The 17,086-nt window shown below is 40.0% G+C and overlaps 1 protein-coding gene across 1 annotated transcript; it reads right to left on the minus strand.

Annotated features, from left to right (window-relative positions):
- Window positions 1–7,258: 7,258 nt before the first annotated feature.
- si:dkey-202l22.3 (7 transmembrane receptor domain-containing protein) lies at window positions 7,259–16,702 on the minus strand. The gene is made up of 4 exons (XM_061827755.1): window positions 16,681–16,702; window positions 8,980–9,448; window positions 8,208–8,605; window positions 7,259–7,477 (listed from the first exon to the last, which is right to left on the minus strand). Exons 2-4 carry the CDS (start codon window positions 9,440–9,442, stop codon window positions 7,259–7,261), a joined length of 1,080 nt encoding a protein of 359 aa, XP_061683739.1. The 5' UTR covers window positions 9,443–9,448; window positions 16,681–16,702.
- Between the last annotated feature and the right edge of the window lie 384 nt (window positions 16,703–17,086).

Raw genomic sequence — 17,086 nt, forward strand, 5'->3', positions numbered from 1 at the left:
ATATCGTAATATCATCTCTTGCGCTTTTTACTGGATCACAACTTTTAAATGATATTCCGAGCACTTTTATTTTTGAATCTGTTTTAAATGTTTCCAGGCATTTTTTTCGAATAAAAATGCTTTTCATAATTTAAACCATGCTGTGTTACCTTGTGAAATAAATTTGGTTTGCTCTGTTTTGCTCTAGAATTAGATTTCCCCCCAACATTCTTACCCTAAAAATTCAAATCCATGCACAAAATACAGAAATCTACACTTGGATTAAATATAGTGGTCCTGAAAATAAGCGTGATTGTGAGTGTGGCCATTATTTGTCCATATGTGCATTGTGATTGGCTGGCAATCAGTTCAGGGTATGCCCCGCCTCCTGCCCGATGACAGCTGGGATAGGCTCCAGCACTCCCCGTGACCCTTGTGAGGATAAGTGGCAAAGAAAATAGATGGATGTGTTGTGCATGTATTTCTCTCATCATCCATGCAATCCTGTCACTAAAACATTTTCAGCCCAGAGGAGAAGAAAAAAAAAGGTGAGCCACATGACTCATCCGAAATGACATCACCGGACTAATTTTTCAAACCAGGGTGAGACGGAAGGTCATCGGTCGCACAAAATATCTCATAAAAAGTTACACGGTGATGGTTGAACTGGACAAATCAAATTATGTTTCATGACCTGTTTTCTTGTAAACACCCCCCCACCAAAAAAAAAAAAAAAACAACCAAACAAACAAAAACAACCCCACATTACAAGTTCAGGATAATCACGTAATACGTACGTATGTTCGCCGCATTATTTTATGCCTGATTTTCGTGAAAATGGTCTTCTGCTGATTGACCATCGTGGTAACTCCACTCAACGACTTTACCAGAAGTCAGAGAAAAAAATACACTACTTTGAAGGACTCGAACATAAATCCAAACACAAAACACAATCTGGATTGATTCAACATTAAAATAGGAAAAAATAATTAGTACATTAATTAACCTTATTTCCATTTTATGCATAATAGAGGAAATCAATTCGGAGTCTGGAACTATTTTTTCATTTTTCAGTTCTTAGGAAGTCCCCTGAGAGCAATATTAAATGTGTGAACAAATATAATGCGACCATTTTTAACACATACTGTTTTTTGGAATTGCCGGTTCCCCACCCCTGAAATGAACCAGACTTCAACTTAGAGGGAGGAGATTTTATGATTGTATTCATGCAGTATTTCTGCTTCATTCCTTATCTCATATAGAAGCTTTTCCAAACCCTGACAGAAATTCGGACTTCCTTTCGAGACTTTGCAGTGGATGCAGTCACACCCTGGGTGCTTAACATGTTTAATTAAAGTACAATAATTGGTTTGGTAGTTAAAATCTGTCATTGTCAATCAAGAAACTTCAGCAAAGAATGGGATGATGTCATCATTTCTTGGCATAGCAAGTACATGGAATGTATGAACATGGGTCATTTCTTGTCGTACAGCTACCAAAAATGGTATATAAATACTACATCTGTTTAAAACATTGCATAATACCAACTGACATGATTTAAAACTAAGATCATTTGTGAAACATGAGAAGATAAGACCAATTTAATGCTGTTGATATTGGCACTAGACAAAAGGTTTCTGTCATACACTATTTCATCATTTTAGCTTTAGATAATGTACTGTGAGTTCAAATTGTATTGTTTCAATTCATATGCATCTTTCTTTCATTTATTCTTTTTTCGAGCCGCTTATCCTCACATGGGTCGCGGGAGCATTGGGGCCTATCCCAGCTATCTTTGGGCAGAAGGCGGGGTCACACCCCCAACTGGTTGCCAGCAAATCGCAGGGCACATGGAGACAAACAGTCGCATTCACAATCACACCTCGGGGCAATTCAGAGTGTCCAATGAATGCATGTTTTTGGGATATGGGAGGCAACCGGAGTGACCGGAGGAAACCCATGCAGGCACGGGGAGAACATGCAAACTCCACACCGCCGGGGCTTGGATTGAACCCGGGACCTCGGAACTGTGAGGCCAAACGTGTGCCTCCTCATATGCATCATCCATGCAAAAATGGTTGTCATCTTCATTTAGAAACATATGTTTGTATTGGAGTGGAGTGGAACAACAAGTGCTTTAGATACATTAATATTGATCAGAGACAGCCAATGTGCGAAAATACATTCAACACGATTTTGCACAACAGAAATAAACAAGAAGAACAAAGGATAGAAAGCCTGCAGTCATATAGTGTTGTACGCATATATCAAGAAATGATGGTATACATGGTGTCACTGAAAACAAATGACCACTAAATAAATGTTCAGTCTGCTCTTGGATTTTTTTTCCCAAGTATTTGCAAAGACAAACAAATAGATTAAGTCTAAAAATGTTACTGCATACGACGCTGACAGATATACAGCAGGTAAACATTTGTCAAAATGAGTTATTCCACAAATGAAAGAAAGAAGAAAGAACATTTTTGAGAAAAATAGTTATCTGTAGAAACTAAATGGGAAAATAAAATACTCATCTGCTATTTTCCCATATGAATAATTTTAAAGTGCTCCAGGGATGAAGTTGGGTTCATACAGTACTGCACATGAAAGAAACAAAGTACATCCTGAATGCTGCTGAAAAATCTACTTTGTGCATTATATTTTTCCAATGAAGAAATACATTATAGAGGCTGTGTGGTGGAGCAGGTCTGCCTCACAGCTCCGAGGTTCTGGATTCAAATCTTAGCCCAAACTCTTCATGTGATTTTTTTTTTTTTTTTGCATGTTCTTCTTTGCTTGTGTGGACTTTCTTCAAGTACGTCACTTTTCTTCTACATTATTAAAACAAATGTTAGGTTCATTGATGATTCGAAATCAGCGGTGGGCAAAATTTAGTGTCCAAGGACTACACTTGATATTGCAAATAAGCAGAAGGAATGTGTGTGTACAGTATAAATAAAATAAAGCACCTGTCTCAACAAAACTCATCCCGTGACTGCCTGAAAGAAGACGCAAAGTAAAAATATAAATTGAGGCGCGCTAAATGCCGTCTGAAGGTTCACTTTGGGTGAATAAGCATGGCGGCCCAGCTGCTTGGCAACAGGCGGCAAAGTGGATTGTTAGCGGGGTGAAAACGTTGGCTGGCGCAGGTGCACAACTGACATCCACGTGGGTTTCTTTGAAGTTGGGGCCACAACCGTCATGTGGACACCGCAGCAGACGGAATGGCAGCTTACACTGCAGATCAAATTCTTCACACCCCCGTTGAAAGGCCAGCTTTTTGTGTTTTAAAAAAATGAGACCAAGATAAACTAATTCAAACCTTTTCCCACCCTTAATTTGACTAATAAGATGACAAGTCAATTGAAAAACTGAAATCTTTTTGAGAGTAAAAATAAACAACTGAGAATGTGACTCAACTTTTACCATACAGCATAACTGGGGTTTTTGCTCTGTTTACAATCAACCAATCACATTCAGCACACACTTGCCACCATTGAAAGTGATTAAACCTGTATAAAGTTTTAGCTGTTCTGGTAGGCTTTTTGGTAGGCTCCTTACCTATACGCACCTGTAACCAAATAATCTGTCTATTTTTACTTCCCCTCTTGAAAAGATTCCATATTGTATTGAGTTCCACACATTATAGGTCACATTAATGAAACAAAGTTTGAATCATTCAAATCATTTGAGTAGGGGTGTGCAGAATTTGATATTTACTGCAAGAACCACTTTTTTGGATACCCAAACATGATTAGAATTCAAGTCACACGATCACAATCTCAAAATGTGCCACTCGGCATGTGGTAAACAAACAAAGCTCTAATTATATTAGACGTCATAATCCTCTTGTGACCTTCTTCTTCTTCAGCTTCTTCTTCTTTCCTTTCGTCTCATCCCGTTAGGGGTCGCCACAGCATGGCATCTTTTTCCCAATCTAAGCCAATTTCCTGCATCTTCCTCTCGAACCCCAACTGCCCTCATGTCTTCTCTCATAACATCCATCAACCTTTTCTTTGGTCTTCCTCTCACTATTTTCCCTGGCAGCTCAACCCTCAGCCCCCTTCTACCAAAATACTCACTCTCTTGTCCAAACCGTCTAAGTCTGGTCTCCAAAACATCCAACTTTGGCTGTCCCTCCAATGAGCTACTTTCTAATCCCAAACAACCTGTTCACTCCGAGCGAGAACCTCAGCATCTTCATTTCTCCTACCTCTAGTTCTGCTTCCGGTTGTTTCTTCAGTGCCACCGTCTCTAATCCGTACATCATGGCCAGCCTCACCACTGTTTAATAGACTTTGGCCTTCATCCTAGCGAAGACTCTTCTGTCACATAACACACCAGGCACCTACCGCCAACTGTTCGACCCCACTTGGACCCGTTTCTGCACTTCCTTACAACACTCACCATTGCTCTGTATTGTTGACCCCAAGTATTTGAAGTCGTCCACCTTCGCTATCTCTTCTCCCTGTAGCTTCACTTTTCCCCCACTGTCCCTCTCATTCATGCATATATACTCTGTTGTACTTCGGCTAATCTTCATTCCTCTCCTTTCCAGTGCGTGCCTCAATCTTTCTAATTGTTCCTCTGCATGCTCCCTGCTTTCACTGCATATCACGATATCATCTGCGAACATCATGGTCCATGGGGATTCCAGTCTAAGATCATGTAAGCCTATCCATCACCAGTGCAAAGAGGAAGGGGGTCAGTGCTGATCCGGTGATCTGGATAGGATTAGAAAGTAGCTCATTAGAGGGACAGCAAAACTTGTATGTTTTGGAGACAAGGTTAGAGAAAGCAGACTTAGATGGTTTGGACATGTCCAGAGACGAGAGAGTGAGTATATGGGTAGAAGGGTGCTGAGGCCGGAGCTGCCAGCCAAAAGAGGCAGAGGGAGGCCAAAGAAAAGGTTGACGGATGTTGTGAGGGAGGACATGAGGACAGTGGGTGTTAGAGAGCAGGATGCACGAGGTAGGCTTAGATGGAAAAAGATGACACGCTGTGGCGACCCCTAATGGGGACAAGCCGAGAGGAAAAGAAGATTTGCCCATTCTTTAGTAAATTAAATTTAAATTGAGTTTTTATTTGGGATTTTTTCTTTATTCCTTAATCTCATTTAATCATTGATTTTTTTCTTTGTAAGTAATAATATGGAAAATATTAAATTAAACATTTTCATACTTTTTCCTAGTATTTTGAGAAATATTTAATAAGGGCTCTGCCCCTCCTGTTGGAAGCTTGCTTGTTCTCATGTGTGCAGAGCATAGATTCAAACCCAGAACCTTTGGACAGACTAGATCATTACTTGTTCACTGTGGTTCCAGTAAACTTATCCAAACATTTTCGATCCCACTTATCCTGTCAAGAAAAAATAACCACGCCACACACTCTGTCCATGGACTGGTTATCTTAAGTGCTTGTCCTTATTTGAGCTGTGATTGAGCTGTAGCCTATCCCAGATGACCTGGCGACACCAATAAGTCATGAGTCTTGAATATAATCCACAAAGTCCACGATACACCTGGTCGTGTAATGTAAGTAACAATGAATCTGTTTGCTGATCTTACAAGTTATTTCTGATAACTACCACATTCCACATTCCATTTTTTTTTTTTTTTAGATATACTGTACACTAAATGTCCCAAAACAATCCATAAAGTCAGGAAAGTTTCTGCAATGCAGTCTAGGACAAAGAAGTGGTTTAGTGTGAGTCTTCCCACGTTTGCATGGCTGTGGTCTTGCTTTTGCGACTCTCACAATTACATTTGCATACAGACACAAGTTAATCCAAGTTCACAAATAAACCACAAAAATTGAACAAACAATCAAAACTACAAGTGTTCATGGTCAAGTTTGCATCAAAAACAGCACACAAAAAACACTTTGCCACATACAGTAGAATATGATTAAAATTGGCGCTCGAAGAACCTCGCCTCACAGGCCCCATTAAATGCCTCAAATTTAATTTTGATTATTATTTGCATATTGGGCATGACAAGACAAGAATAGCCAATCAGAGAGTGTTGAGACACAAGGCGGGACTGAGTAGTACACCCCCACCTTGCACATAGAGGATGGAGCCCTCAGACTCTCACAGTTATGTCTCAGTCTTGCACAGCCTCTCTTGCATTATTTTAAGATTCTTGGCTGGATTATTTAACTACATTTAGCATCAACAGTTAAAAAGAAGGAATTTTACAACCCTTTACTTCAAACCCAATAGATTTCACGTTGAACTCTTGTCGTAATAAAGGCCTTAATCCATAAGAATTACAAACAATGATGATTATGAAGGATAACGATTAATGTAACATTGATCATTTGTGTTTATGTTACGTGTAGTTCATTAATTGTGTGACTTAGTTAACTCGTGTTACATGTAGGTTACACTTTTTGATGAAACTCCGACTGTTTGTTGTGAGCAACAGAGTGACATCCCGGTCAGTTCTGCTGTATGCTAGGTGAAGCTACGCTAAACATTATTTGGCCTACTTCTTGTACCAGCCAAATGAGTTCTCTTTTCCCTTGAGTACCTTATCAGCTTCACAATTAAGTAGAAAAAATGGTTTGGCACTATCAGTAAGTACTGTACACACTGTGGTAAAATCTGTATGAAATGTCCAAGAGTGTACGTCAGTGATTGATCACCTCTCTTTTTTAATGAATTAATTGATTGTATATTCCAAGAAATACAACTTCAAGCGGGTAACATTTCTGACAAGGCCGTGCGCTCGTGGTTGACTGGGGTGCACTCTGAAGATGCCAGATGAGCACGGGTCTCTCCTTGGACCTTTTTTTTCATTGCCCGAGATTTGTGAGCGGGGGGCTTTTCTTTGGGAAAAGATGTGAGGGGGTGGGGTCAGGAGCAAAAGCGGGACAGGGACAGGAATGAAGCTATACATTCAAATCTTACACACAGCAAACTCCATAGTTCCTTATAAAGAGCTGAATTGTTGCGATAAATAATACACCAAAATGGAAAGCATTTTGGATGTGATATCAATCCAAGTGCGGCCAGTTTGCCACGTGGTTATCTCAATGAAAACATCCATATCCGCTGTATTTGATCACGAGGTCCGTGTTGTGCAGAGAACTCATCCTGGCCTTTTTCCTTGTCGTCCATATTTTTTGTTTCGTCAGCTCCAATCTCATCTCCAATAAGCCTCATGTGGATCTTTTCAAACAGAAGTTAATGGGGGGAAAAAAAATCCTAAACAATCCCAAATTGGTTTCTGGTCAGAGATTCTCCATGATCAGAATGTATTAACAGAGCTGGAGATCAGATTCTGGACAAGGACCTCTGAGCTGTCCTTTGGTTGTTGGAGCACAGGTAGCCCCTCAGGTGCTTGCGTACCTTGCTGTGCAGCGAGGCGTAGATAAAGGGGTTGTAGCACGCCGAGCTCATCGCCACTAAATGACAGCACACTTGTAAGACGTTGATGTAGCGCTTGCTGATGATGTCGCAGTCTGGGTCCAGGTCCAACAAAAGGTTCAGGACCTAAAAATGATCCAAGAAGAGTCAAGTCAGAAACACACAGTACACTGTCTGAAACAGTTGTTTTTGGTGCCACCAAAGCAGTTTCTAGTGTTGATTAGTAAAGAACAGAAAAAGATGGGAAGAAGAGAGTTAACCCTTTCATTTGAGTGGTTCAGCGCTTAAATTATCACAGAACACAACATCCTTTGGGTCTTGCTGGCAATATGGAGAACTGTTTTGAAAACGACTGGCAGTGAATGGGTTAATTTCATTTGCCGAGGACGTAGTTAGTCAGATTTTCACATTGCAAATAATGTCAAGGTAAACACAAACACTTACGTCCCAAATCTTTTGAGATCAGATGACATCGGGCATTCTCGGCATAATATGGTAATCCATATTAGACTGTCGTGAAATGTTGCGCAGGTTTACTTAATAAAGTGGCCGTTGCAGTATATTTTCGTCCCGGGAACAGGAGGTTTTTATAACCCAATTGGAACAAATTGCCCTTACAGAAGACAAAACTGCCTTGCCATTTCTCCTGATGATCTCCTCTTTTGCACGGCTCATTGTGGACCTAATATCTGTATGGTGGCTTCTCTAATCACGTTGTTCGGAAAGATCATCTTTTTATAGACAGTTAATCCTGTCGATGGACTTGATAGCCTTAATATGTTTCCGAATGGGGCCGATGATGTGTAAAAAGACATGAGAAAGGTTAATGGAGAAACTTTGGCATGCATCATCTCACCTGCAAAGGGAGCCAGCACAGAGCAAATGCCAGCACTGACGCCATCAACAGAGAGAAGGTCTTCCTCCGCTTTTGCTTCCAGTGCCGCATCCTGCTCGTCTGCTCCCCGGGCACAGAATAGCGCTTGAGGCTGACGCCGATGGCGCAGTACGAGATGCTCACGGACAGCAGCGGGATCATGTAGGAGGTGATGAGGATGAAGCAGGAGTAAAGCAGTCGCAGGTTGCCGCTTTCCGGCCAGAATTCTTCGCAGACCACCAGGTCCACGCCGCTGGGCCGTAGGTCAAAGTAATGCGTGTAGAAGGACGGCGGAGCGGCCAGCGCAAGGGATAAAAGCCATATGGCCAGGGTCACTGCACCGCAACCCCACAAAGAAATCCGCCTACGGACCGGGTGAGCTGCGTGGAACAACCAGAAATGATCACTGAGAGAAGATGTCACACAATAGAAGCGACATATTTTGTACAGGGTTGCACGGAGAATCGTGTTTAGTTTAGTTTGGTTTGCCTTGCAGACGAGAGATCCTGCAGTTCGCTGATGTGTATTTTACTCAATGACGTGCAGTAATTGCTGGAAAACACGGGAGCGACTAATTGGAACAATTTTCTTTTCTTCTGCCTGCCTTTCCACTCAGTGTATACATGAAGCAGTACATTGCAGGCTGACTATATGGATTTTATCCATCTGGCTTATGATTACATGACTATTATGACTATATGGATTGGGCACTGAAAAGAAGCCTCCAGACATGATTTCCAATAATTTGTCTTACCAAGGACAACATATCGGTCCACCGCGATGGCTGTGAGGGAAAGCACTGATGCAAACACAGTGGCGCATTGCACCAGGGGCACCAGGTGACACAAGGGGCTCCCAAAAGCCCAGCCTTGGCTGTCGAAGGCATAGGACATTGTCAGCGGCACGCAGCTCAAACACATCAGCAGGTCTCCAGCGGCCAAATTACCGATGAAAAAGTTTGTGGCGTTGTGGAGCTTCTTGTCCAGCAGGATGCAAGTCAACAGGAAGGAGTTGCCCACGCCAGCTATGACCACCACGAGGCAGTAGAGAGGCATGAAGAGAGGTTTGAAATGAAGCAAAAGCTCCATGCCAATGAACATGTCCAGCGGGTCACTCTGGTTCAGAACTTGACTTTTACTTCCGGCCACAACGCCTTGGTCTGCTCTGTGACTCGTGTTGTCACTAACTGTGAGGTCTTCTTTCATTAGGATGTCCATGCTTGCCTGGGGACAACAAGGAAACGTCCATGATGAATCAAGTCATATGGCGTGGATTTGGGATTTTACTGTACAACAGGGGTCGGGAACCTTTTAGGCCGAGAGACCAATAAACGGCAAATATTTTACAATGTAATTCTAAAAGATCCATCCAGTATTTTTCAAACTAAATACAAGTGTATTCGTGCATTTTATGTAAGACAAACACTTTAACAGTACAATAAGCCTCTAAATGCATTTAAATAACTTTATACTGTTGCTAACCAATGATGACAAAAGTACTTTTTACCATTAATGCGACTTCTTTGCTGATGGCTTAGTCGTCTGTTTCATACGTCATTATATTCAACTTCATGCAGCCTTTGAGACTTCCATCCATTATTTGTGAACGTAGGTTGGTTTTAATGTTTTATCTTTTAATGTGAGAAAAACTTTTCATATGCACAGGTACATTGTCAGTACAACAATACTCACACACTGCAGTGTGTAGTATGTGACGGGAAGTGCGTTCCAAGTTTTCACAATCGGCTGGTCTACAGGTTGAATTTTTTCATTTTTCCCCACTTATATTCGCTCGCCAACAATGCTTGCCGCCAGAGGCATGTCTTTATGTAAAACGAAATTCCGGTGGTGGGCAGCGCATAAGCACTTTGTCATTATAAACCACATTGATAGGCTGCGTAAGGACTGTAACATTTGTAATTAAGGGTGTACCTCTTTAGGAGGAGCGGTCGGTGCAAGGTAAACTGGGAAGAATAGTGTGTGGCAGTCATTGGAGGCCGTGCATAAGGTCGTTGTTACAGAAAGTTATGTGTTGTGCCAAAATGTTGAAAAAAAAAAAAAAGACATCAAGCTGACATCTTTTTTGTTTGGCCACGCAGTCACGCTATCGACCAGCACTTCGATCGCGATGGACACATTGAGCACCCATGCTGTATACAATATGTCGTTATGAGGGCTCTGCGAGCCATACGCAACCACCAAAAGAGCCAGGTGTGGCTCGTGAGCCATAGGTTCCCGACCCCTGCTGTACAATACACCGCTTGGCATTTGAGCAAAATAAATATTTCTAAATGATTTGGTTCTTTTTGGGGGATGGGGGGGGCACAAATCTCTCCAACAAATGCATATAATCATGATACTACAAGCATTCGGACACCAAAATCCCTTTTTAATACAGATTAAAAAATAGCACTTATATTTATTTGACATTACTATTTTAAAATCAACCAGAACAATGTTCTTTTCTTACATTACAATGCACATTACGATTGTTTCGGCACATTCTGTATAAGACGCAGTTACATTTTCACTTCAGATGTTCCAAATATACCAAAATGTCTCTTGAGTAGCTAAAGAGATGCACTTAGAGTAAAAAAAAAAAAAAAAAGAAAAAAAAAAAGAAATGGAATGCAAAAGTGCAGACGTTATTTTTAACTGAGAGTTCTGCCCAAGCATTGACATTTCAATGGCTCCAGAGGCAGCATGCAGCGGGCCACGGACGACATGGCTTTTTTTCAAATGGCCGTCCAAGCTCACTCACCACTGTCACAGCATCAGTCGATGGTGCCTGTGGATGCATGGCGGTGGGGGTGGGGGGCAACAAAAGCATCGCAAGCTGGATGAAAGGCATTGCCATTTCAGTGACAAATAGGATGAGATCTTTATGAAATATTCATAAAATATGAGTCCTGCTTTACCATGAAATCGTTAATACAAGAACAAAAGCAACGCTTGATTACATAGGTAAGAATTTGAAATCTAAATGCAACTCGATCCCTGTCACATTATTTATTAGTTTTAAAGCCACTTATTTTGTCAAGATTGAGTGTTGCAGTTGTAATTCAATTTAGGTGACGTGTATTCGTCCATCCCAATAAAAGTGCATCAATTCTTCTTACACTTGGAAGACAAGAAATGATAATTGAAAATATTACAATGGATTTATAGTGTTTTGGAAAGTGGGTAGCAGTATGGTGGGCAACTGGTTAGCACATCCGCCTCACACTTCTTAGGACCCTGGTTCAAATCTGGCCGCAACTGTGTGGCGTTTGCATGTGCCTGCGGGGGTTTTCTCCGGGCACTCTGGTTTCCGACCACACCCCAAAAACACAAATCGGCAGATTATTAAAGTCTCTAAATTGTCATTAGGTGTAAATGTGAGTGCAAATGGTTGTTTGTCTAGAGGTTAGGAACTGTCTGGCACCCACTTCAGGGTGTACCCCGCCTCCTGCCCGCAGTGAGTTGGGATAGGCTCCAGCATACCTGCGACCCCAGTGAGGATAAGTGGTGTAGATAATGGATGGATCTATAGAAAACAGGCTTCAAATACTGTACCACTGTCAGTAGTGCGGGGACGGATTTTGTCATTTGAGTCATTCGGCCATCCACATCCATGTAGTGCCAAGATGTTGAATGTTAGCGTTTAGCATCAACTCAAAAGAACACAACAAAATGCTTTAAATCTAAGACAAACTTCATCAAGTCCTTGATTGCCATGGACATAAAATTACGTCTGCAAAAACCCGATTGTTTGTTGTCACGGATGTAAAATGACGCTTTTGGTATTTTTCATTTCATCAGTATTACGGACGAAATACAGAAGAAGACGACTCAAATCAAGTGAAATTACTCACTAACCATCACAAATCCAAATCTTACAATTTCTAACCCTCAAAGTCCTGCGTACTTGGGCTTTTGTATATGGATGAGAGGAACTGGCAGGCTCATCGTTTTTAGCAGACCAGCGACATTCTGTCGTCAGTTTAAATCTCTCTCTATATATCTGTATATATAAATATTGAGGTCCAAACAAAAGTCATGGTCTACTTTTCTTGGTTTCAAGACCAACGACAAGATTGCAAAAAAATAGCTTCCCGATCATGAAAGTACATATCTGTTTTTAAACAGTTACAAGCTCCCATGTGGCAAAATACAGAACATAAACCATGAACATGTTTGTGCTGGTCTTGGCATCTTCTCCACTGGTGCCAATTTCATTAATTAAGTGAATAGGTTGACGAAAGGACAGATGCTTGTTAGATATTGATCGACCCTGAAGCAGAGGCGATGATGCTCTTCGCTCTTCATCACTAAGTGGCCTTATTTTTTTAATCAGGAGCTTATTAGATCACTGTCCAATGAGTTGATTCGTTCAACCGAAAATCTCCTTTTTCAAATGGCAATACTGTCATTACACAAATTGGATGGAAAGTTTCATTGAACTACATATCCTTTTTTTTTAATAGTGTATTTTGCATGATGATAATGAAAGTCCAAAGTTTAACTTGTGAATGTCAAAATTGTAACAGTAACAACGATAGCCCAATAATTTTCTCCAAGAGATAGAGTATAAATTTATGATGATTAACTTCCGGTTAGATGATTTCTCAAACACTTCTCAGAATTTTAGCAACTAATTAACACATGAAATGACTTTATTCTTGTACTTTATTCTTTTTTTCCCCCAGTGTGGCCATAATAATCCATTATTTGTTGCAACTTTCGACTTTTACCATCCCAGGTTGTCACAGCAAGTCACTCACGTGATTTTTTTTTAAGGACAATTTTTACGTTTGGTGCCCTTCCTGATGCAAACAACCTTTTTATCTTTAAATTGAGGTTTGGAAGTAGTGACTGGATATTGGGGGACTGGTCGGGAATCGAACCTGCCTCGGCTGACTGAAAGGTAGTGGTGCGTATTGTGCAACTTGGTTCCCGGTGCCGGTTGTTTTCTAAACACATTAAAAAGTATCGCGATACTGCTTGGAGTGATTACACTTATGTCAGAATCTTTTAAATGGTGTTCTGTCGTTTTATTCTTATTCCAAACGGTTCAATCTCATGGATGCTGAGCATCGTCCTAAAATGTCTTCACGACATTCCAAATGCTTCTATTTGGAATGGCCAATGTTTGGCTGATGGCTCCAGTTGCCTTTCTTTAATCGCTCACCTTCCCAATTTCATATTTTTCACGTATGAACTGATCTCTGCCTTTATATTGATTAAACGTCTGGTTAGTATAAAAGCGGTTAAAAGTTGAAATGATGATTTTGGACTGCAAGAACAAACAAGCCAGAAAATGTCAGATTCTTGCAACATGTCCATTTATGCATGCAATATTAATATGCACGAGAACAGTGATTAAAATTACTGCCGCATACTATATGAGGTGAGTTGAGAATTCTTTAGAATTCTGCGATTGAGTAGCTAGCTCTGACTCATCCGTGATGGTAATGAATACAAGTGATATAGAAAATGGATGCTTTGGGGAAAAACATATCTTTTCAGGATTTTTTTTCCAAAGTAATTGAAGGGTTCATATGCAAAAGCAGTATATATATATATATATATGTTATTTTTATAATATATAAATCAACGAATCTACAGAAACAAGAAAAATGGATACATCTGCTTTTGCGTCTGAACTCTTCAATTGCATTAAAAATGCCATTTTAATATACCAATTGATTAATTTATTTGCAAAACTATGCAATAATGTGAAGCACTTTTTTCCCCAATGAATTGAACATAAACTCGTCCTCCAACAACTTCCCGCCTCATGATGGTGTCTTTGTCCTTTTGCATTTGTCTTCTGAATGTGTTGGCCAAATGAAAGCAAAAGCATTGAGTGAGTATAGCGAGAATGATTTGTGAGAGAACCACATCATGTTGAATAGTATTGCAGTGCTAGACGTGATGGTTTTTGTGTGTGTGTGTTGCTAACACTCAGCTGATAATGTATGGAGAATATTTATATCGTCAACCTTCTGCAAAGTCATAAGCATTTAAATTGGTGTAATAATTCACACTCTGTAGATTTGAAATCTTCAAACATAATACCGATACAAAATATGCACACGAGGGGCAGGTTGTTTTGTTTTTTCCTTTTTTTCATCCTCTCGGAGTCGGCATCCTCATGTTTGATACTGTATTATCTGTGACTTGGAATGTGTTTAATTTTGATCGATGGGACTTGGCCTGCGTCAGCGAATGAGAGCGAAGAGTCCGCTGTGTTAGCTGAGGGTAGCAAGGCGTATTAAGTGGCTAGCCTTTAGCCAATCTGAGTTCAAGTTGTAGCCAATGGCAGTTTGTCAATCAATCCACTTATTACATGTTTGTTTTCTTCCTGTACATTCAATGGAGCTGTGTATATCCTTGTTTAAACATGCTTATGCTTTTTGTACCACCTCTCATTAAAGTCGATCCTTTTTATGAATAAGAGCCACAAAAAAGAAACATAAATAAGCGAGAAAAAGAAACAGCTGATTTTTGTGGGTCCAACAGACCAGCTGCATTTGGGGCTGATTAATTTTAAGACAATCAAACAATTATAAATACTATGTAGATGTTTAATTCATCTGAATTCAAAGCAATGTATACAGGGTAAATATTCGGCCTAAACCTTTTTATGAGATCACATTGATAATTCACGGTGCTCATTTTTGTAAATCATTTAATAAAATTAAATTAATAATCACAATCTGAGAGGCGCTTTACATCTATCTATCTATCTATCTATCTATCTATCTATCTATCTATCTATCTATCTATCTATCTATCTATCTATCTATCTATCTATCTATCTATCTATCTTCTATCTATCTATCTATCTATCTAATCTAGTCACTGTATGATTTTTTTTCCATGACCAAAATGATATAGGATCGTATGTATTTACAATGCATTGAGCATAATAACGCTTGTCACTTAAAAGCTTACATAACAAACTTTCGCATTGAATCCAAGTGCCTCACAGTCGTGTCTTGACCAATCTGCTATTCCTTTCTTTGAATGTCTCTCTATGTCTGTGTGTTTCCTGAAGAATCTTTTTTTTTGTAACCATTTAAAATAATGTTAAGTATTTTTCCAATGAATTGAATATATTTGTGACAAAACAACTTGCACACCAACAAAAGCAAAAATCAATATCATTGAATCTGTGCGTCTCATGGTCATGTGAATTCTTGTCCATCTGCTTTTTCTCTCTTTGAATGTCTTGGTAAAATGATATACGTATCACTGACTTTAGTGAGATTAGTTTATGAGAATGTGCTGCTGAACAATGAAAACAATTTCATTGCAGGAGAGGTTACCCCCACCCCACCCCCCGTCTCCTCAACTCCTAATGAATGTATTCACTTGATATTGTATGCAGATTAGCTTTGATATATAATTTCCGTTTAAGGCATGTAGAGGTGTGTCCCGATTTCCAATTAGCACAGCCATTGATAATTGTCTTCCCAACACGCCGAGATAGGTGAAGCGAACAATTACTGGTTAGAGGCTCTCTGTCAGTCAAATTTCATTTAACATAAGCAAAGCATCTACAGTGCCAATATGTGTATTGCACATTTCAAATGGAGGACAGCATATGTGTTGTTAAATACTGTAGTTGGAAAGTTCTTTACAAATATATATATATATTTATATATATATATATATAGGCGGCATGGTGGGTCAGGTAGAAAGTCTTGACTTCACAGTTCTGAGGTCTCGGGTCAATCCTGGACCCGCCTGTGTGGAATTTGCATGTTCTCCTCGTGCCTGCGTGGGTTTCCTCCGGGCACTCCGGTTGCCTCCCACATCCCAAAAACATGCAACATTAATTGGACACTCTAAATTGCCCCTAGGTGTCATTGTGAGTGCAATTGTTTGTCTCGATGTGCCCTGCGATTGGCTGGCAACCAGTTCAGTGTGCACCCCGCCTCCTGCCTGATGACAGCTGGGATAGGCGCCAGCACGCAACCCTTGTGAGGATAAGTGCCGAAGAAAATGGATGGATGGATATATATGTATATGCGAATGACACAACCAAGATCTAACCAAAATCTGTTTCACTTTATGCTTTGTAGAGGGTAGTATTTAAAAATATGTGCAAAGCATAACAATGAGTTTATTCATAGAATTTCTGGCTGTGCAGATCACATAAATGAGGCATACTCCTATAATTTATGGTGTCTTTGCAAATGCAAATACTAGATAGATAGATAGATAGATAGATAGATAGATAGATAGATAGATAGATAGATAGATAGATAGATAGATAGATAGATAGATAGATAGATAGATAGATAGATAGATAGATAGATAGATAGATAGATGATATGCCGGCATAAGGTATTACATTAATGATTAAAGGACTAGTAGATAAATGCTGTTTATTGATGACAAAAGCAGTGCAAAAACGTACATCAATGTATACTTATACTTGGTATATGCAAATATTAAGCACTTACCTCAGTTTATGTTGCAAATTAGAGATTCAGAAAGCCCACTTCAATTCTGTCAATAATTTTTTTCTTCTTCTTTCTTTTATTGAAGTACAGAATACTACAAAATATATAGCTATTAACCCTTTCGAGCAGCTCACAGAAAGGGGCAGTCACTCAGTCTGTCAGGAGGACTCACTGAGAGAGAATGAATGCAGAAACGGGGAGGACTAAAAAGCAACCCACGTCAGCTCTCTCACTCAACACCTTGAAAAAAAGAGAGGAGAGTTCTCTCTGCTCCTAGTGTGTGTAAACGCACTCACAAATCAATAGAGTGTGAAGTCACAACAATGAGCAATTCCTGCCCTCCTCTAATTTGGCATCTCGTGGAAGAGCAACCTTTTGCTTCCCTTTTTTTCATACTTGTGAAGTG

Source organism: Syngnathoides biaculeatus, chromosome 8 (genome assembly GCF_019802595.1).
Source record: "Syngnathoides biaculeatus isolate LvHL_M chromosome 8, ASM1980259v1, whole genome shotgun sequence".
Lineage (NCBI taxonomy): Eukaryota > Metazoa > Chordata > Actinopteri > Syngnathiformes > Syngnathidae > Syngnathoides > Syngnathoides biaculeatus.